General features: G+C 41.5%; 2 protein-coding genes across 7 annotated transcripts in view; both read left to right on the top strand.

Moving 5' to 3' along the window:
- Positions 1-22,672, top strand: part of dync1i1a (dynein cytoplasmic 1 intermediate chain 1a) — a 94,570-nt gene that overhangs the window by 1,440 nt on the left and 70,458 nt on the right.
- Positions 1-22,672, top strand: part of ppp1r9a (protein phosphatase 1, regulatory subunit 9A) — a 57,396-nt gene that overhangs the window by 17,179 nt on the left and 17,545 nt on the right. For all 6 annotated transcript variants that reach the window (XM_079653228.1, XM_079653224.1, XM_079653225.1 and 3 more), the window contains exons 3-6: positions 4,793-4,925; positions 6,770-6,890; positions 10,980-11,084; positions 18,113-18,248. In XM_079653228.1, the coding sequence (XP_079509354.1) occupies positions 4,793-4,925; positions 6,770-6,890; positions 10,980-11,084; positions 18,113-18,248 (495 nt within the window). The remainder of the gene's footprint in view (positions 1-4,792; positions 4,926-6,769; positions 6,891-10,979; positions 11,085-18,112; positions 18,249-22,672) is intronic.

Below are 22,672 nucleotides of genomic sequence, written 5' to 3'. Positions count from 1 at the left end.
GCTGACGCACATGAAGATGACAGAAAGGTTGGCCTTGAATTGACTGTGAAATCTGTACGTTCTCACTTGTTTTTATAAAAACGGATTACTGTCTTTCTCACCTCTTCCCATCTCCCCCGCTTTACACCTGTCAATCTCAGTCTCCTCTCGCAAGACATTAATTCATTTCCATCATCAGCAACTGTCTCGTCCCCTCACCCGCACCCCGACTCTTTCTCCAGCTCCTGTCAGCTCTCCGGCGTGGGGTTGTGTGAGTTTGTGGGTGGTCCATAGGTAGAAAGTAATGGAATGCAAATGTGCTGATCTGTCGCAGCGGAGCAGACTGTGTGTGTCTATGTGTGTGCAATGTGAGTGTACCAGGCTGTAGTTAATCCGCTGCAGGGTTTTCTGGGCTTCTGCCACAGCAGTAGAAACATTTCTCCTGGGCTCTCCTTTCATTGCTCTGGGCAGCGTCCGCTGTCTGGAGGGCGCGGGGCAGGCGACGGCACCGACACACCGAAGGCCCGGTTTAATACCATCAGAGGCGGTTGGCCGGGCTTGGGCGCCATGGTGTGACATCTTAGACAGGGACTCAAACAACCCTGGAGTGAATTACCCAGAGCCTCACCCTCTCCCTCCATTTCTTTTTTTTTCTTTTTGTTGCCTGTTTCACTCTCTGATAGCCTCACTGTCTGCTGCTGTTCTAACCCATGAATCATCTGAGTCACTGTGTTTCTCTCTCTGTGGACTCCCATCCTCTGATAACTCGATTCTTCCTGTTCATTTAGTCATCCTCCATTTTCTCCTTGTGTCCCCTCATTTGTCCTCCTTTTTTGTCTCCATCTCCCTTTCTAATTTGACTGCCCCTTCCTCTTTTCCCAATTCTATATGTCATCTCTTTTTTACCCTTACCCCTCTGTTCATCCCTCTTCCTCTCTACATCCATGCATGCTTTTTTGCAGACATGTACCTGCAATGAAACGTAAACTGGCTGCACACCAAGCCTGCCTGCACACTCATATTGTTATCGCTCAAATACCTGATGTGCCTTTTAGAGAGCGAGAAGCACTTGTGCAGAGTAAGAGGGCTTAGCTTTATTGAAATGCTGAATCACAGCAGTTGTAGCAGTGTCCGCGTATGACTCTAAAACTGAGTTTCAGAAAAAACCTGCTTGTGCCAATCTGTTAACGCCAGAGCAGAACTCCTGTCTCCACTTACTGTAAGTTCCAGCATCTTTATTATGGGTGTTTGTTTACTGACAAGAAAATATGTGTGTTTGGTGTCAAGGGCATGGATCAGTTTGGTGTAAGCATTAAAGAAAAAGGAGAGATAGAAGGTGATAAAGTGAGAGATGACAACCAGAGAGATGACTTTTTATGATCAGGCTTTACAGTATGAGCTTGTGGGTGATGAGAGGTGATTCTGCACTGTAAGGTGATTGAATTTACACGCTGCCATCTTAAAAGGATGTTACATTGAGACGTTTTACATCAAGCGTAACACTTAGCACAATTTACTCAGAACCAGTCCTTAAATCTTTTTAATACCCTTTTTTATGATTTTAAATTAAATTTATATACTAGCAATCTGAAACAACGTTCTTGGGAAATGCTAAAATGTTGACTTTGCATTGACCCTAGCCTTTTTGATCCAGGAGAGAACATTAAGCTTGAAAGGAAGTGCAGGCAGTGTAGAGGAATATATTTACATGTAAATGGTTGTGTTTTGTTTAATCCTTTAAAACAGTTTTTTAATCCAATATCAGGGGGGCATGCACCACCCATTCCATATTCAGTGGATGTGCGCTCTTCAGTATAATTTTTTGTTTTAGGTAAGCTTAATGACCTGCGACAGCACACATGAACTGTACTTCAAAGCGGTAATTTGCAGGTGTATTTCACCCTAACATGATGAGGACATAGATTTCACACGGATATTAATGCAAATAAGGGGGAAGTGCTTTGTTCCCAAGGATCTGATAATGGGTCATGTGGGTAAACATATTGAAAAAGTGTCATATTAGCTATGGGGCTGTCAGGATTGAACTTGTCCCGTGAGGCTGCCCCTACAGACAGTATCAGTGTCACTCTCAAGATTTGCACTATTTGTTTACCTCAAATAGATCATGCAAAAGTCACATATAACCTTTTAGAGCAACCTGGGCTTAAAAAGACTGCTGTGCTACCAACCTGTGGTTTTCAGATTTGAATGGTAATCCATCTGGTAGCTGTTGAAATATTTCAGTCTCGACCAAAGTGACCGACCAACCAACCTACACCTATCTTTCCATCCATAGAGCCAGCATGTCTTTTCAGGAGTTTAAATGTAAATGTGTTTGTATAGCTATCATACACACGTGGTGCTGCAGTTCCACAGATGTACTGTAAGACTTCTGGATGCCAGCTGCATGCTCGAGCTCCTCTCTCATTGTTCACCTCCCAATAGTAAAGCATATGGCAGGGAGAATTATCCCACCACACTGCCAAGGTTAAACACACAGAACACTACCATCTCACAGTCTCTCTTTCTGTCTTTTTCTCCTTATCTCTCTTCTCTTACTTTAGGTCAAAAGTATTTTTTTTGGCAGGACAGATTCCAATTATTTTTAGAGATAATATATCAAAGAAGGTGAATTTAAAATCCTAGTCAAACCTAAAGAAGACTTCAAATGAATCAGTTATCAGTCTGCACTCGTTGCCCTTCACATTTCAGCAAGCTCTTCAACTTCTTTTATCCCTTTTTTAAAGCCAGGATCATTTTTGAGCCGCTCTCTCTTTGGGTGCTTTAATATGTCCCAAATTGCCCGAACATGACCTTTCCTCACGGAGAAACCTGGTGGTGTTCAGGAGATATAGTCGTAATTTCACTTAAAGCCAGAATGTTTCTTTATCTAAGGGGTACATGCTTTCTCTTCGATGGTGCAGTCTGTCTCTCTGATTCTCTTTCACTCTCTTTCTGCCTAGCTATTCTTATTTCCCCTGTGCACGCTCTTTTATTCATCCTGTCACTGCCTCTCTCAGACATCAATGCTCTCTTGTCCATCCTTTGCCTCCTCAGTTCATCCATCTCTCAGATTTTTGGGAATTTCCTCTCCTGCCTTTTTCCATCTCCATCACTGCAGCTCGTCTGTGAATGTCTTCTCTCACATATCCACCTTCATCTGTCCTCATCTCTCTCCATGACCTTTATTGCTCCTTCCTTCCTTCCTTCCCTCCCTCCCTTCCTCCCTGAAGTGACTGGCCAGATGCTAATGTGTTGTAGAGAGCACACAGTGGCTGAGAGAGGGTATTTAGTGCCAACAGTAGCAGGACGTCCCGGACAGTGCAAGTACTGGTGTGTGTGTGTGTGTGTGTGTGTGTGTGTGTGTGTGTGTGTGTGTGTGTGTGTGTGTGTGTGTGTGTGTGTGTGTGTGTGTGTGTGTGTGTGTGTGTGTGTGTGTGTGTGTGTGTGTGTGTGTGTGTGTGTGTGTGTGTGTGTGTGTGGAAAGAACGGTGCTTGGGTTTGTATGTCTTTCACTGTAATATTTTCTTTGACATGGTTTTATTGCTATGCTTGATATTTTGTTGATGTGGTCTGAATGAATGTGTGTCTGTGTGTGCATGCGAGCGTTAGTTACGCAGGGCTGTTGATCACACTCAATGATTGATGACAAGGAGGTCATGGACAGAGCTCACGCAGGCTCACACAGAGGACAGAATGAAAACGAGCCGTGGCAGCATCACGCTACATTAACGGGCCACAGCTTTGTGGACAAAGTGTGTCTTAAACAGAGTGACATTTATTTATCCACCCTCATTTCTTGTTTCTTTATCATGTGGTAAGATATTAGTCAAACCCCATGCAACTTCCTTTCAGCGTAGAACATTTGCCTTTTTAAAAGCATAAATAACTTTTTTTTAACTTTTGTTCTCATCATTGGTAGATTTCACCGTTCCAAACACACTAAAATGTTAATGACAGAAGCCAGCATTGCGTATTGACTAACATAAATCCGGCTTTAAGCTTTAATCAATAGATGTGATGTGACATGATGCCTTATTGATCTATTTGGGGAGAGATTTCCTCTTCACCCAATTCAAAGAGGTCGGAGCACTGAGATAGGCAGTGAGGGACTTGCTGAGTGACACTACTGCAGGGTGGGTGTGGCGAAACCCTGTGGGCGTCATCGAGCTAAATGTCCGATATACTCAGCCCCAAAATCTTGCTTGTATGAGACATCATCATAAATCTCTTAGGTTGTATGAATAGCTGCTGGAATGTGCAGGTGTATGTCTGCCTGAGAAACAGGAAGCCGGGATGACGATTATATCCAAGCGTGCCCAAAGAACATTATTCACTTTGCATATTCTTGCACCCCTTCATTCGGCTCCAGCGTTCGGCCAAACTCCGCACTACAGACGTGACAGCAGCATGCACGTTCATGTCTGCTAGTGCTGCGTGGCTCTCTCACCTCCTCCCCCTCCTTTTGGGTGCGGAGAGCATGGGAGCGCATGGCCGGATGAGAAGTGAAGAGACGGCTGACTCTTGTTGTGAAGAAGAGGCTCCTACTAGTGCTCCACATTATGTTTCTCTACTCTACAGTTTCCTGTTGGTTAATGGCTTTATTTGTGGTTATGGGATTGTTATTATAAGGGCCGTTATTTAGCACCGTGTTAAACGTGTAAAGCGAGCAGCATCACTCACTGATATCATCAAAGAGAAACTTAAACTTGATTTAACATCCAGAATCACAACAAGTGGGCTATTATTATCTTGATTTCAACCAACAGCTCTATTTGATCCTGATTTGAACTCCTTGCGCTCCTTTTTCTAGGTTTTCAACACCTACTCCAACGAGGATTATGACCGTCGTAACGAGGAGGTGGATCCTGTGGCCTCCTCCGCAGAGTACGAGCTGGAGAAGAGGGTGGAGAAACTGGAGCTCTTCCCTGTGGAGCTGGAGAAAGGTGGGAAAGGAAATCTTAAAAACATCGTAATGCGGAGGTGGATCCTGTCAGTTACCCAATATACCCAGTAGCCCAAATCACCCACATATATGGGATGTCATTTTTATTCTAAGGTGTGATTTATTTATTTTTTTTCGTCTTTCTGCTCTAGTTGTTTTTTCTTATCAGTATTTTGTATCTCCTTTTTCTCCCATTATGACTTTACATTTTGAATAATAACCATTTCAGTCAGACAACTCACGTGTTTCTTAACATGTTTATTAGAAGCAGCATATAGTTTGAGTTTGGCGTGTAGGCTCGGGCCTCATCACTCCACAGATTTACAAAGAACATTGAGTGATGATTAGATAACTATCCCCCGAGCCTACAGGTGGAAGCTGGGGTGAAGCTTGAAACACAGCAGCAGGAACATGAACATACTGTAGCAATATCAAGTGAACAGTGGCAGCAGCAGGATAGCGAGGCAGAGGCAGGAAGACCTGGCAGCTTAAATAGAGCGGCATGTTTAGGAGAATGTGTTTGGTTGGTTGCAAGAGGGACGAGGTGCGTCACGTGTTAATGTATCATAGGTGCTCTAGTTGACTGCCTGAACTAGCTCGCAGGCTTCGCCCCATTAATGACGAGAGGGATTCAAGTGTATTCAATATATTAGTATGTTACAACTGTTACATACCAATTGTGAAAAACAGAATACTTATTCAGTGATAAGATACATTTTGTCAATCAATGCCCATGAACACTTGGTACAATTTCCCCTTTAGTGGATAATATGGTGGACAAATATTTGCCACAGTTAGGGGCCAGACAGGGTTCAGGCTTTATTTATGGCGACAGTTCCTCTATTTCGACATCACTGCATTAAGAGATATTGCAGTGTACTGCGTAACTCCCCAGTGTGAGCTTCCTCCCTGTCTCTTTCTCTTGAGGTTTTCCTGTGTTGAAATGTAATAATACCAAGGACTTGAAATAGAATGAATTTACTTCATAGTATTTCACCATCCAACCACTGTTACGTAACCCTAACAGCTCATGAATAATGAATGCAGGATGGAGATGCTACACTGGAAAGGGAATTTCCCACCCAGAACATGACCTTTTAATGTAAAGGCCACCTTGCCTATAGTAAAATACTCTTCTCCATAAATAAATAAAAGGTTCTTTAGTTGATTGTGTTAATCCATTCATGTTTCCAATTATCCCTCCAATAGTCCACCTCACATCAGTTTACTAGAAGCCATTATGGGTTTGTTCTGAGTTCATTGTAAAGTTACTAATTGGATGTACTTAACCCATCACTCTTAAAGGTCACCTATTATGCAAAATCCACTTTTTCATGTCTTTTATACATCAAAATGTGTCCCCTCTGTGTAAAGAGATTCTGAAAGTTTCAGGAAAAAAAATTTGCTCACTTTCTGTCCTGATCCATTTATATAAAAACCTGTCTGAAAATGAGCTGATCAGATTTCGGCCACTTTATGATGTCATAATGTTTTTTTGGGTTGTCTAACAAATAGCCAATCACCAACCAAGGTAACAACCGCTCACCTTATCACCTTAATCTCATCCTAGAGCAGTTTTTTAACCAAATATCTCTCAGAGGGGCAGTTGGGAGTAGCTCCTTATTTTCATCTAAAGTAACAGACAGAGAATCAGAACTTTTGAGACAGGGCTGAAACAGAGGGGATTATGGGATGCTACAATGGGTGATCTGTTTAGTATTTCGAGCCAAACACTTCAGAGTATATATCTGAGACCTATAATATATTGATGAAAAACAGTATAATAAGGGACCTTTAAAGAGTCACAGACATACACACTCTAACTCTGTGATGTATGCTTTTCAGATGAAGACGGTCTAGGGATCAGCATCATCGGGATGGGTGTCGGCGCTGACGCAGGCCTGGAGAAACTGGGCATCTTCGTCAAGACCGTCATCGAGGGCGGAGCTGCTGAGACGGACAGCAGGTGAGATCTGCTTTCCTATTGGATGTCACACATATTTCTGAGCCATTTGTAGGGAGACACATTAAAGCAGATTAGATAGACGAATGCTCAGTGTGTTACCAAAGGTGAACCCATCACTTATTGTACACAAATTCGAAAAAGTAATTAATAACCAGCAATTTTGTTTCAGTTTTGTACCCGCCACCACCCTCTCTGACTCTCACACACAAACCCAGTCACACAGTCACACTCAGTCCCTGTCAGATTTAGCAGCAGGGGTTTGGATTAGCTCCACTGAGAGAGACACAGTGTGGAACATGAATTCTCACACAGGACTACATCTGTGTATGTGGGAATTTGTGTGTATTGTGGGGCAAAAACATTACATTTGAGTCTTATATTTCTTTTTTTCTGTGTAAGTTTGCAAAAGGCTGTAGAACCGAGTGTTGTGAAGTCTTCCATATTTGGCGTTTCTCCATCTATGTCCCTAGATGATGTGTTTGTGTGTGTGTTGCTGTTGTCATGGAGAAACTGTGTGTGTTTTTGTTCATTATAAAGCGTGAACAGTGCAGACTAAGCACTCAGTCAGCGGTAGAGGAGGAGATGACAGCTTCCCAGCAGGCAAGCTGGGCTTTTCTGCCTCTGAAACCACCAGCTTCTACCTATTAGTGTGTGTGTGTGTGTGTGTGTGTGTGTGTGTGTGTGTGTGTGTGTGTGTGTGTGTGTGTGTGTGTGTGTGTGTGTGTGTGTGTGTGTGTGTGTGTGTGTGTGTGTGTGTGTGTGTGTGTGTGTGTGTGTGTGTGTGTGTGTGTGTGTGTGTGTGTGTGTGTGTGTGTGTGTGTGTGTGTGTGTGTGTGTGTGTGTGTGTGGTTTGAGTATCCTTGTAAACAGATTCAAACAGTGATAGGCCCATCCATTCTGTGCAGTATGAGAACAGTTAGTACTCTAAGCTCTGCATACACACTAGGAACCCTAGTGCAGTTTTTTGTTGGTGTGTTTCCTTCAAGGATTAATTTTCTTTCATGTTGCAGCCATGGCAACACATGACAGTGAGATTAGTTCAAATGTAGGGAGCAGAGTAAAAGGGAAGAAGAGTATTGAGTGAGGGGAAAAAAACAGCTTGTTCCAAAGTGAGAAAGTTGTTCTAAGAAAAGTTGAAAAGATCAGAAGACTGCTAAGCTCAGGTTCAATTAGATTTTGAGCTTAAAATGTAATCCTTTCTCTAATATATGAAATTAAACACAGTCTTAAGTGTAAGTGTTCTCAGTTGTTTACAGTATATCCAATGCTTTTGCTGTAAAAACTCTTACGTAATCAAAAGAGATGAGAAATGATTTACCTACATTTTCAGCCAGGCTAGCAGCAATGTTCTAAAGATGACTGACATTACATTTTGAAAAAATTGATTTAGGGGTGTCCTGGTAAACTAAACAATACAATACATCTGTGTTGTTTCTTGTTTGATTTCAGCTGGAATGTGTCACAACCACATATTCAGCTTGGATCAATACTCTCAACAATCCTTGTCAAAAGACTTTTGTTAAAATAGAATGGCGCAGAAACATCTGTGTGAATTTTTCCTAGTTTGAAACTAATTTGAACAATTATTCTGACAACACATAAATACAGCACATATGCAGTGTTTGAAACATAATTAATGTATGCACCTGATGTCTTGGATCTATTCCAAAATGTTTGCTCCACGCTTCCAGTTTCATGAAATACAGGCCATTAGTTTTTTCACTAGATAGTTAGATGAGACCAAACATGTGCTTTGTACAGTTGGGCTGTTTTCTTTGAAAATAATTGTGTTCTTTTATCCACTCGGTGATACATTTAAATGTATATGATGACATTAGCCACTGTCCAAAATGTGTGAAACACTGCGTATCACACGCTAATATCCTACCATTGTAGGTGTTGAAGTGTTGCTCTCATTGCAGTTCACTATTCAGCTTCTGTTAAAACTCCATTTACAGTTCAGCCAATTCAACTTTGATCCCATTTGCAGCTGACCTTTAAGCAAACAGAGTGGGAAATGGAATAAATCCTCTTTACTTTTTTTCAAAATGTTTTGTCTGTGTAATGCATTGTTGAAACATGATATAACAGAGAACCAAATTAGAAAATAAACACATGAGAGAAGATGTCTGTAATAATAACTGGATACTTGTGCACAGTCATTGTCCTTCTTAGTGCTATGTCACTCACACACACAGAATGTAATTTCCTTTTATCATTACCCTTTCCAGCTATAGGGCTCTTTTGCTCTTGCTGAGTCAGACTTAATGGTCTGACACACACACACACACACACACACACACACACACACACACACACACACACACACACACACACACACACACACACACACACACACACACACACACACACACACACACACACACACACACACACACACACACACACACACACACACACACACACACACACACACACTCATGGGCAGACAGATAGATGGGCTTGGCTGTGTGACTCACTGTATTGTCTGGTGCAGATGACCCTAGGTGTGTATGTACCTGGGTGAGATGGGGGTTATGAGATGACGGTGTGTATGTGTGTTGGTATACTTGTGTGAATCTTCCTTAGTTGTCAATCTGTATTGACATGTTTTCCTAGTACCTTCGCGCAGCAGCTATATGTCCCTCAGCCTCGGTCACCTAAAGCAAAATTGAGACGTTAGATGCTAAGAAGATGAGGAAAGAGTGTGAGCTGCTGACTGTCAGACAACCACCTCGCTCTGTGTCTACCTGTCGGTCTGACGTGTCTCTCCATACATCCACATGACGACTGCTTGATGTGTTTGGGCGTCACGGTCAAATTGAATCCTGCTCTGCAACGACTGGATGTTGTGACAGGCTGAGAAAGGAGCTCTGGTCACTGCAGTGGTTGATGCAACTGTCGGAGGACATTGTTTGATTTGGATCTTGACTTTGCAGCAAAATTGTAATTTACAGAAAGAAACTGTAAATTGGGAGCATAACCCAAATGATATCTCAGTCTCTTCTGCACCCTTCAACTAATCTAATGTCTATTGCCAGTCCCTCACTTTAATGAAAGTGTCATTCTGAATCACTTCATTACCACAGTTTAACAATAAATGCTGCTAATAAATGTAACCTTTTTTTATATTCGACCCACGAGCCCTTCAATCGTTGTTTCAAATTAAGCTAAATTGAGTTAAGAGGCTCTCGATGGGGAGTAGTGCTCAGATTCTAGCATTAATAGACATTTGCACCAAATTCTGTAGTGCCCTTGTTTCAATGTATTACACAATTGTATTATGGTGCATGCTAAGGGATTTCTGTGGTAAATACATGGATACAACTCATGAAATAGTTACTTCACTTTCAGTGAAGCTAGTCTAGACTACTTTCAGAGTAGCTATGCTGAGTTGAGGAGCCTTTTATTTCATGAAGAGGACGATAAGGACAATATTAAATGTCAGGAACTCTAAAGTGAAGATCAGAGTGTTTTGTTTTAGAATACATTATAAATGTGTTCTGCCTTTAAGCAGTTAAGAATGAGAACAATAGGCTGTTATGTTGATAATGAGAGCGAGTTTTTGTTTTATTCATTCGTCAAAAACATTATTCAGAACCCTTATTGGTCTGGCTTTTATGCAGATTTTCAAGAGGTTTTAAATTGAAGGACGTCTAATTTTTTTGTTCTGTATTCTCCTGTCCTGAATACTGGATCATCAGGAAATATCCCTTCATATAGAGCGCTGACCTGACCTCTGATCGTGTCCAGAGCAGAAACCCTGTCTGTGTCTGTGGCTCAGGGCAAAAGGCTAGTTGGCCTTCATGTCCTTGTTAGCCATCCTACTTTCTTTTGAGCCTCATCTCTTCTGTCTCTTGGTTAGGCAATCATCTGGAGCTTTCCCAGTGGAAATCTCAGAACGCAAGAAAGTCTGTCACTGTTGAAAATAATGAGAATACGCACGAAAGGCCTGGCCCTTGTTTCTCTTGTAGTCACTTTGATGCATAAGCCATTATGTAATCTTTCAGTTTACATGTATACATAAATTAAATTGAAGACAGTAACACTTGCTCTAAAGATTGTTGACAACGTTTTTCTTTTTGTCAGGATCAAGGTGAACGACCAGATCGTGGAGGTGGATGGGACCAGCCTGGTGGGCGTCACCCAGAGCTTCGCTGCCTCCGTCCTCAGGAACACATCCGGAGTTGTCAGGTACGACCCACAAACACACAACCATAAACTAAAAGGCAGTTACACCTAATTCTGAGTCCACTATGAAGTCTTATGATCCTATATTTTATTAAACTGCAAACACAACTCTGCTACTTGTTTGATATGAAACAAGTAGAAATTGAAAATGGACTTTATATAAAGAGTATAGACAGAGTGATGCCTCTTTTACTATTGAAAGAGTGACATTTGATCACGGTACTCCACCATAACTTGAACCTTTTAATATAAAATAAGATCAAATTCAGTGCTTATGCTTAATTCAGTAATGTTTTTCCTTTTTATCGTAAACACTTAAGATTTGTATGTTTTCCCCGCCTGATGAGGACCTTTGGATTATCATGAGATTATAGAAGTGTGTCAAGCAGCTATCAGCACCAGAAACCAGACGTACCATCGTACGCTACCAGACAGCATCACTCACTAACAAACTCAAGCCTCTGAAAATGTCCTTTTTTAACAGAGCAGTGATCAGTGAGAACACTCTTCACTTTTCAGTATCGCTGCACGGTTCAATTGTGAACGCCGCTCTTCCTGCTGTCACGGTGCAAAACAGCCGTTTAAGCAGCCATGCTTAAAGATGGGATTTTGTTTGGCAAGCCCCTTAGAGCCATTACCATATCTGAGATACTGGAAGATGTGGGAACACAATATGTGACACAAGTCTGGTGTGTTTGACACTTGAGCAGATTTGGCAGGGGTGCATTTAGAGCGGTGGGGAGCAGACAGCATGGCAGGAAGTCTTCAATTTGGAAAGCAAGTGCTGTCCTTGGCAATATTGTAATCCTGCCATCTCTTACTTTCTCTAACTAATTGCTTGCTCTTGTCATTTTTTCTCTCTTAATATGGTTTACTGTTGTATTTGTGTTTTCTCACCATCATCTGCTATCGAGTATCCCCTGTCCTCTCCTCTGAATCCTCTCTTCACTCTGTGCTGTTTCAACCTGTTTGCATAACAAGAAAGCTTTGTTTACAATGTCATGCTTCAATTTGTCTAATTAATTGAGCCATCCATCTATATCTACACTGCACATGTTAAGACAGCTGTTGAGTAAATTAAAATCCTCAGTGTGCTTTGAAAGATATAGTGTGTGTGTGTGTGTGTGTGTGTGTGTGTGTGTGTGTGTGTGTGTGTGTGTGTGTGTGTGTGTGTGTGTGTGTGTGTGTGTGTGTGTGTGTGTGTGTGTGTGTGTGTGTGTGTGTGTGTGTGTGTGTGTGTGTGTGTGTGTGTGTGTGTGTGTGTGTGTGTGTGTGTGTGTGTGTGTGTGTGTGTGTGTGTGTGTGTATATATAGAGTGCAGTGCCCAGGAGCTGGTGGCTAAACAAAGACATGCCCAATGGTATCAGAACAGATGCTGTTTGCTCAACTAATATTGACAGGGGGCGTTTTTCCACATACCAGGATGTGACACTATAGGTGCGGCGGCCTTGAAAATGTCCCATTTATCACCCGCCGTCTGTTTATAGATTAATAGAGCAGTGCCGAAAGCTTTATACTCTAATCGGCCAAAGATCTAGAGTTACACTGAATTACTTACACCATATAAGTTGTAAAAAACGACATCTAGGGAATAAAAAATACACTTCTGTCACAATCTTGTAGCAAATTGTAATAATAACTCGCCGTTGTTTTCCATGGCAGACCTATTTTCACTCTTCCCTTCCTCCGTGCTCTTTCCCTATTTCAGTCTTCCTCCATCATGTCTCACCCACTCTCCCACTCACTCTTCTTCTGCCTCCTCCTCCTCAGTGAATCTATCTCTCTCTGCCTGATCACTAGAGGTTTTGTGGCCAACTGTCCTAGATTTGCTATTTTAGCTATATTTAACCCTGACTTGCAGTTCCAGCAGCAAATCGTCCAGGTTTCAGTCAGAAGTTCCCCCAGTGGGATCACTTGTGGGTAAACACGAGAGAAAATGTGCTCTTGGCAGCATCATACTTTATCTCACATACATACATATCAGACAGTTGCTGAATATAGACCCTGTTTTATTCCGACATGGTTTAAAGCACCTTTTTTGGCTTTCCTGTAAGTGGAACTCAAAATAATGTTGTCTTCCTTTTCAAAACACACAGCGCTGTTAATGTTGTGCTTAAAATAACAAATAAGCAGTAGCTCAAACTGTGTGCACCTTCTTTGATTGATTGTCCTTTTCACTTCTAAATGAAGATGTATGCAATATTCTAAATGTATTTTATTGTCAACATATACTAGGACTGTCCCGAATTTTCGGGCTCCGGATATTCGTTAGTAATTAGCAGCGAATATTCGGTGCGGAGAGATGTGTATTTTTTTTTTATAAATATGTTTTTCAAAACAATATTTTTTTTCAAAAATCTTTCATAACACGTTCCGAATCCGAGACACCTGACAACACGCTGTTAAGCAGAAGTGCAGAAAGACCATACTATTACGATTTATATTTATTTATTTTCTCAGTACTCGCAAACATTCAAACTAAATGTGTCCTCTGTAGGGTAACTGTAGGGTCTGCTGTATTGTTGAGGATGTTGATGGCTGGGATGCGTGGGGATCTATGGTGGGGATGCACCTATGGCAGGGGTACTCAAATACAAATCTTAAAGGTCCAACATTTTGTTTTCAATAAGACAAAGGTCCGTTTATTACGGTCTTTCAAACTTTTAAACAATTACAACAAGATTCTTAACACGAGGTTGCAAAAACAAAAATAATCTGTATGCAGCAGTTTTCATTGTTATTGTGTCTGTGCTTGATCCCTCAGAGTCGCAGTTTAAGAGCTGCAGTTATGAATAAAGGCAGCTGCACCCTCTTTCATTCAGCATTCCCATTATTGCTTTATAAATGTCTAACCCCCTTCTGTGTCCACTGAGGTTCATCAGGCCCAACACATCCTCAACAAACTCCCCCTTTGCCTCATCATAAAAACTCACAACTGAGCAATGTCAGTGGTGTCAGTGGACTCATCCACAGCTAAGGAAATGCACTGTGCTTTTCTTATTCCATCACAAAGTTGATGAATCAAATCACCAGCCAGTGTTTATGTTCTTCTGGTTGCTGTGGAATCTGAGAGGGGGATTTGCTTGACCTGTTATTTCCTCTTTTAGTTTGCCTTCAAACATGGCCTCCATCACTTCAGTCATGCATTCTTTTATACTTCAGTTATGATCCAGTGGAGAGTCCTTACCTGCTGGCCTAGTTCAATCAAAGTGGTTACTTTTTTTTGGCTGGGCAGTTTTGCACACCGTCTTATTTAACTTTCTCAGGACTTAAAACTTGTTTGGGGGGCAGACCCCCACAAAGAAAAACATATATTTACACACGTAAGGTCATCATCTTAACAGTTTGGTTTGCTCATCCGTGAGCAGAGCATCAAGTTGACATGTCTATTACAGCTGAATGCGGCGATTACCATCTTGTTCAGCAAAACGCCTCACAAACTGATTAAGATCAACAGCTTTAGTGCGTTTTGATTCAATGCTGAGTACAGCCAACCTGACAGTCTCTTCTCTGTCATTGTAGACCGCACCTCATTCCTTCATTACTTTGGTCCGAATGCTTCTCGTTTTGCGCCGTACCGTTCAAATGAAATCGCCGCCAATCATATTTCCACGCTCGCGCCAGGGCCGGGGGAGGGGTTACAAGACGTACGTCTAGTGCTGCATTCACTTGCACTCGGACATTAGAGACTTTCTCTCATAAATGTCCGATGAGCCACAACTTTTCTTTCAAAACAAAGCTGCCAACTGGGGTGGCAGCTGGGGTGGCAAGGCCTATTTTGAGGGTAGCAGTTGCCCCCCCATGCCACCCCAGTAGGTGAAACTAGGCTACTAGCTACAGTACAGATGCAACTAGATGAGCTGTTAATTCTCGCTCTGACTTTTTTTTTTTAAACACACTCATTTTTCACACCCGCATTCCGCGAAGACCCGCCCTACCGTTCCTCTGATTCGCAGACTGTTGGTGGGGGGGAAAAACGCTGACGCTGAATGTGATTGGACCAATGCGTTGACAGACACACACAGACAGTGGAACAGTCGGACATGCAGAGCGCTGTTTGTTGTTGGACATAGCGGAACACTTTTGACTCGTTGCGTTGTGGCGATGTCTCGCAGATAACACATATGAAAAGTATAATTTGCTCAGAGTCCAGAGACAGTTGTGGTTCGGTCCGGATCCGGACCGGAGTCCGGACTTTGAGGATGCCTGACCTATGGACACAAGTTATTATTAGGCTGAGCTACTCAACTTTATGCCAGTAATTGCCTTAGCCCCAGATGTTCCCACATTACTCCTATTATTTTCACTATTCGGATAAAATTAAAAAACTATTATAAAAAAACAATTCGGTTGCTTGCTTGCAACTGTTTTCCAAGCAAAGTAAGTGCACGTTTTTATCATGTGTAACGTTACTGTTTAAACGGCGGATAAAGCAGCTTCATCATGGCAACTTGACAACAGCTAAGCTAAGCTAGGCTACTACTTACAGCATCCAGGTGACTTTTCAGAGTTGTTGTGCCACCGCGGTAGGCCAGTTTCTTATCGCATATTTGGCACATATTCTTCTTACCGTCGTCCAATTTAAAATGGTCCCAAACAGCTGAAGTCTTCGGCATTTTGTGGGTGAAACGAGGTGAAGCGTGCCGTTTGCGTTCGTGACTGTGAGTGAACGCGATGTCAGGAGCACAGGCTGAGATTGTATATATTTCCGCATTTTAACAGCGCAATTCAAAAGTATAAATATAGTATAAGAATATGGCAATTCGCCTTTATTGGTAGCATACATTTACTGTAGGAAAAAAAAAAAAAAAATAGAAAAAAAAGAATACCCGAATAATGAAATTGAAACCCGAATAGTTGGCCAACGAACGAATAGTCGAATATTCGGGTACAGCCCTAACATATACAATGAATAAGGCCAAAGACCAAACATTATTTTATCCTTCTGATTTGCCAAAACCAGATTTACGGTAGAATTTGTCCTTTTGCCACAAAGCTCCAATGTTGTGAAAAAAAAACACTTAACGTTTCTTTTGGTGACTTTTTATTAAAACTCAACTGCCCATCTGCTTTAGGACATTTTACAAATTAAAACATATGCATCAAACAGGGCTGAATGTCCAATAGGGGAATCAGAAAATACTGACAAAAGGACTTTCTTTATTTTAATGACATTTATTGAGAAATTGAGAATAAAGCACTCTATCGTGATGCACCCAATGTCCACGAACAACTAGTGAAAAAAAGTTGAACAAAAGCAGAACATCTCTACATGTACCCACTGTGGACCAGTCATATCTGTTAGCCCTGACCCCGCGCCTTTAATGTCTTTAATGCCTGTCAACCCCAGAGTAAATGAGATCAGTAGTGAAGGTCTCTGCAGCTGAATCAGCGCTGTGTGTGGCTGCCTCTCAGCAGCGGGAGGCCAGAAGAAACAAGACAGACTCCCCATGCGTGAGGAGAGAGGCTGTTTCCAGGTCAGCTGCTCCTCAGACCTCCCTGCTGTCCAAAGGCTCGTTCCAGTACAGTACTTAACTTAGCAAGGGTCCTCACCTTTATTTTTCTTTCTTCTTTTTTGTTTCATACTTTTTTTTTTAATCTGCCCTTTAGTTGTTCCTTCACATGTAAATCAGAAATGCCTCTCTTCTGGAGCGTAAGGCCTTTTTCTACTGCGGCTTTAGAAATATGAAAGAGCTCTCAGGAACTGAATTCACTTGATTAGGCTCCACTCTCTCTTTCTCCCTCTGCCTGTCTCCCTCTCTCACTCTAACACACTCACTTGTACATGTACTGTAAATAGAAACATGCTTCTTACACACACACACACACACACACACACACACACACACACACACACACACACACACACACACACACACACACACACACACACACACACACACACACACACACACACACACACACACACACACAGAGTTATAGGACCCCTGCTGGGTTGAAGGTTTCTGGAATAGGTCAAAGGAATTCTTATAAATAATTTCTTGGTTTCGTCAAAAATACACTGTAGGCCTATATGATGTTAGGAGTAGCAGTGACACTATTAACAGTGAAGCTACAATGATAGGAAGAGTTTATCCTTCTGTGCTATTGAATCTAAGATATTTATATAAATCTTTCTTCCTTTAATATTCCAAACACACACCATTCGCACGGAGGCAGGTTATATTTGGGACAAACTAAACACATTGTTTATGCTCTTTCTCCGTTTTCTCTCACTTTGTTTACATGCTAATGTGATGTGTATTGTTGGTGGGTCCCAGGAGGAACTGCAGTAGCTCGGAGGCAGAGCCCGGGGCTTTCTACATTTAGTTCCTTGCCAGGCTAATAACAGGCTGCCTCTCTGAGCTGACTGTCCTCTCATATTATTATGTGTGTCCCGTCTCCCAGCCCTGCCCTGATTCGTCAGCAGATATCGCTGTCATTGCCATGTTGCTGTGCGCCTCTGCTGCTCTCACAGAGTGCCTGCTATGCGCTTTTCTCTGGACAAATACATGGCAATATGAGAAGAAAATATTATGGCAGAAGTCTAATAGGTCAGCATGAATAGGTAGTTTGTGCAATACATCTGTATATCTAAATGAGAAAAATCTCATCTGTAAGAGAAAAATATGAAAGAGATATCTTTTTCATTTATTTATTTATATTCTTTTCTATGTGAAATCTTAAAATAAACGGTTAACATAAACAAATAAGCCTTAAAAAAAACGAGACCCTGAAGAAAATGTGATTTTTATATTTTCAACATCATTGACAACATTTCCCTTTACTTTAAAATGTACCATTTTGTAGAAACAGATTCTCAGAACATTTATATTTTCCATTCAAACTAATGACACATGGTGGAAATTATGACGAAATGATGATGATGATGATGATGATGATGATGAAGATGATTTCATCAACTAAACACAACATCATATATATGTCATTTTTTTTATAAATGCACAGTAACTGTTACATAATCATATGTGTGTTGCCAGGACTGTCATTAACAGTGCGTGTGGTTGCAGGTTTGTGATTGGCCGGGAGCGTCCGGGCCAGCAGAGCGAGGTAGCCACGCTCATCCAGCAGACCCTGGAGCAGGAGAGGAGGCAGAGAGAGCTGCTGGAGCAGCAGTACGCTCAGTATGACGCCGACGATGACGAGGTAAAGACCGGAGTCTGGACGGGGCATTCAATTAATGTTCATACATACTTATAAGAGGATGTACCCCATAGTGTGGAACCATTTTCCAATGTGCAAATAGGGTCAAATGCCACCCTGGATAAAAGGAACATCCTTTATTTATGAAGCTCATTATATCCACATGTATTTGAAGTTCAGCCGCTGTCAGTTCACACACTTCTTACAGTATACATGACACTTCATTGGAAAATGTAAGCTTCTCGTTGTCACTTAATGTAAATCAGCTCCCTTCTCTTGACAGTTTCATGGAAGTTTTAGGTTATTAACTTCATAAGACTGACTGACAGTGGGCTTTGATGCTGGCACACAGAATACACTCTCACTAACGGACACACACAAATGAAGAGGATGCCATGTGAGTTCTAGAAAGCATCATTCAGCATTTCCCCTCTGCTGCTTATTCACAGCACGTTTAATCCAACAGACACTGAGCTCGTGTGTGTGTGTGTGTGTGTGTGTGTGTGTGTGTGTGTGTGTGTGTGTGTGTGTGTGTGTGTGTGTGTGTGTGTGTGTGTGTGTGTGTGTGTGTGTGTGTGTGTGTGTGTGTGTGTGTGTGTGTGTGTGTGTGTGTGTGTGTGTGTGTGTGTGTGTGTGTGTGTGTGTGTGTGTGTGTGTGTGTGTGTGTGTGTGTGTGTGTGTGTGTGTGTGTGTGTGTGTGTGTGTGTGCGCGCGCGCGTGCGCGTGCGCCCCGGAGACACACCGGCATGTAGACACACTCACACTCAATGTAATTACAGACTATACATTAGTAGCACAAATCAATGCATCCTCACTAACACACACAGCTGCAGTCATGCGTAAATGTACATGCTGAAACATACTAACCCGGGCCTCACTGTTAGTGATGTTTGAGGTCTTTCATTTCCTGTTGGATGTTGGATGAAAAGCCTTCATGCATAAGAAACTCCTCCCCAGGCCCCGGAAGCTGATCCAAGCGCTCCCATCACACATTAAAACACTGTCAGCTCATATTAAAGCTCCTGCATAGAGTTCACAATTCAGCCATTAGCTACATTATGTCACTGCACTCTCTGATTCAAACACAGAAGAAACCTCCGTCCTGTGGCTTTAGTCCTGCTCTCTGTTAGTTCAGATAGAGGATGTAGAATGAAAATCAAAACTATGGAGAACATATTTATATATACACTGAACAAAAATATAAATGCAACACTTTTGTTTTTGCTCCCATTTTTCATGAGATGAACTCAAAGATCTAAAACATTTTCTATATACACAAAATAACCATTTCTCTCAAATATTGTTCACAAATCTGAAAAAATCTATGATAGTGAGCACTTCTCCTTTGCCGAGATAATCCATCCCACCGACTGCATGATTATTGCACAGGTGTGCCTTAGGCTGGCCACAATAAAAGGCCACACTGCAGTTTTGCTTTATTGGGGGGGTCTGGGGGGGTCCGAAAACCCTAGGGTTAAACCCTAACCCTAACATGTCACCCTTTGAGAATGTTTGGGATGCTCTGGATCGGCGTATACGACAGCATGTTCCAGTTCCTGCCAATATCCAGCAACTTCGCACAGCCTCAGGGTCTGGGGGGGTCCGAAAACCAGTCAGTATCTGGTGTGACCACCATTTGCCTCACGCAGTGCAACACATCTCCTTCGCATAGAGTTGATCAGGTTGTTGATTGTGGCCTGTGGAATGTTGGTCCACTCCTCTTCAATGGCTTTGCGAAGTTGCTGGATATTGGCAGGAACTGGAACACGCTGTCGTATACGCCGATCCAGAGCATCCCAAACATGCTCAATGGGTGACATGTTAGGGTTAGGGTTTTCGGACCCCCCCAGACCCCCCCTAAAGCAAAGCTGCACGTTTCAGAGTGGCCTTTTATTGTGGCCAGCCTAAGGCACACCTGTGCATTAATCATGCTGTCTAATCAGCATCTTGATATGCCACACCTGTGAGGTGGGATGGATTATCTCGGCAAAGGAGAAGTGCTCACTATCACAGATTTTTTCAGATTTGTGAACAATATTTGAGAGAAATGGTTATTTTGTGTATATAGAACATTTTTTAGATCTTTGAGTTCATCTCATGAAAAACAAAAGTGTTGCATTTATATTTTTGTTCAGTGTATATATACAGTATAAACATATATTCATTGCCAATTTGGAAGAATCTTCATTCAAAGTTACTAAGGAAAGTAAATACATAATAATAAAGTTAAAAAAGACATTATTTAGTAAAACATTAAATATTGTAACCAGAACATATTTTTTATAATACAATTATTTAATAATCATAATTATAAAAAGACACAAATATATCCAATCAAATACAATAACTATTCTATATATAAAATAGTAAATAAGTTCCAACAGTGCATCGAATAATTATTTTCCAAAGGAATTTGCAGGAATAGGAATGTTATCCATATCAAAAACACTCACTGGTTAGGATATTGTATGTTTAGCTATAGGAGAGAGCAAACAATAATGTGTTACTTGTCGTTATTAAGCCTTGGAATGTAAGAGAAAAGACCCGGGAATCAACTTTCTGGAAGTTTGATGAAAACTATTTGTGATCATTTGTCAAGTACATCTTTCCAAAATGATTTGATCCTCGGGCAATCCCATAAGCAGTGTAACAGTAATTAACTTCAAGTGAGCACCCTGCTCCACAGATCCCCAGAAGGAGGCATGAACATAACAATGCTGATTGTATTAAAATAGTTAATCCATACATACATTACCAACAGCTGTAAAAACACACTTGAAATCTGCCTGCGTTGAGCACCAAGCTATCCATAATCCCTACGTAACTGCCGATAGGGTAAACAGTTACGAAACCATTACAAAGATCTATGGTGCAATAAAAGGAGCTCATAAATATTAATATCTCTATAAATATTAGAAGGAGTTCTCAACAGGGGGAGTGTTGAGGGAGGTTATTTCTCACTTTTGAGTGCTGCCTGCGTTGATCTGACGGACAGCTCTTTATTGGTGCTGGGGCTCCTGTCCCAAGAGAAAGAAATCCTGCTTCAGTTAGCAATAGTCATCACACACACACATCAGTCAAATTGTGGGTTTGATTATATCTGATCCAACACACACACACACATGCCCATCTGTCAGCACTTAAATGCTACACACACATAAAGACGGCATGGAGACCAAACGCGCAATATCAGGTTTACTTCGGCTGTGGGAAAATGTGGTCAGTATTTCTCCTCTGTATTATCATATTTTATAAACTGGATTAAAGAATAGAGATTCCATTGAATAAGGTTGAAGAGAATAATTATATTTGATAAAATGGTATCCAAACAAATGTAAGCGTATAGAATAAAAGGTTCTTTGTTCGTCAGAATTAAACAAAAAGTAACTCTACAGTAAAGACTGAAAAGATCTATTAATGTCAACACCAACATGTAGACACGTGAACACACACACACACACACACACACACACACACACACACACACACACACACACACACACACACACACACACACACACACACACACACACACACACACACACACACACACATCCCATCACCATATGGGGACGCAGGGTAGTTAAAGATTTCCATTTCTCAGGAGGGTTGCATGTCTGCAAACTGGCAGTGTGAGGGTTAAAATAAAGTGCATTGACATTTTAGCAATAAATCCATAAAATCCAGGTTTCATTATTTTGAATTTGGCTGATGTAAGGTATTCATTGTATCTGCTTATTCAGGCTCTTTCTAATTATTTACATCCAAGTCCGATATTTAAGACCTTTCTAAGAACATGGAATTTCCCAATGACATGGATGGTTTAAATGTGTAAATTGCTAATTTATGTTAACTCGTAAATGTCTAGTATTGGAGATTTCTTTTGTCATTACTGACTTACATAAAAAAATACGGATACATTTAGCTTTAAATGATACACTTAAAACATAAGGAACATTACAACAATAGCAGCATATAAAAAACATTGTTTTGTCACACTCTTAAATGCACCCTTTCCTCGAGTCAAAGGAGAAGCCCTTTCCCCCAGTGAGCAACAATCATTTTACCACATCTTCCTCACATTAACATTCATAGTGCAGATCATCATACGCTGAGCAGCCTCTAAACAACAGAGTATCTCTCCTTAAATCGTCCCTTCCTCTCCTTTATTCATATGGTAGGAGGTGATGCATTTATCATATGCAAATTGGTGTTTGACTGCCCTGTTCAACGGTTAACTCCACCTTCAGTGAATGGGACCTTAATGTGGGATGCTGGTACCATGGCAACAAGAAAGCCTATTATGGAAATGGGACTCTATGTCGGCCATGCATGCAAACAAATCAGGCCCGAGTTCGGTTATCAGGGTGGGAGATGGATGGAGGGAAGTGGACGAGATGAGGAGGAGTGGATATCAGGCCAAGATG

The sequence above is a fragment of the Notothenia rossii genome (genome assembly GCF_949606895.1).
Source record: "Notothenia rossii genome assembly, chromosome: 10".
Taxonomy (NCBI): Eukaryota; Metazoa; Chordata; class Actinopteri; order Perciformes; family Nototheniidae; genus Notothenia; species Notothenia rossii.
Note: the sequence above shows the minus strand (reverse complement) of the source record. Positions and strands in the feature narration are given on the sequence as shown.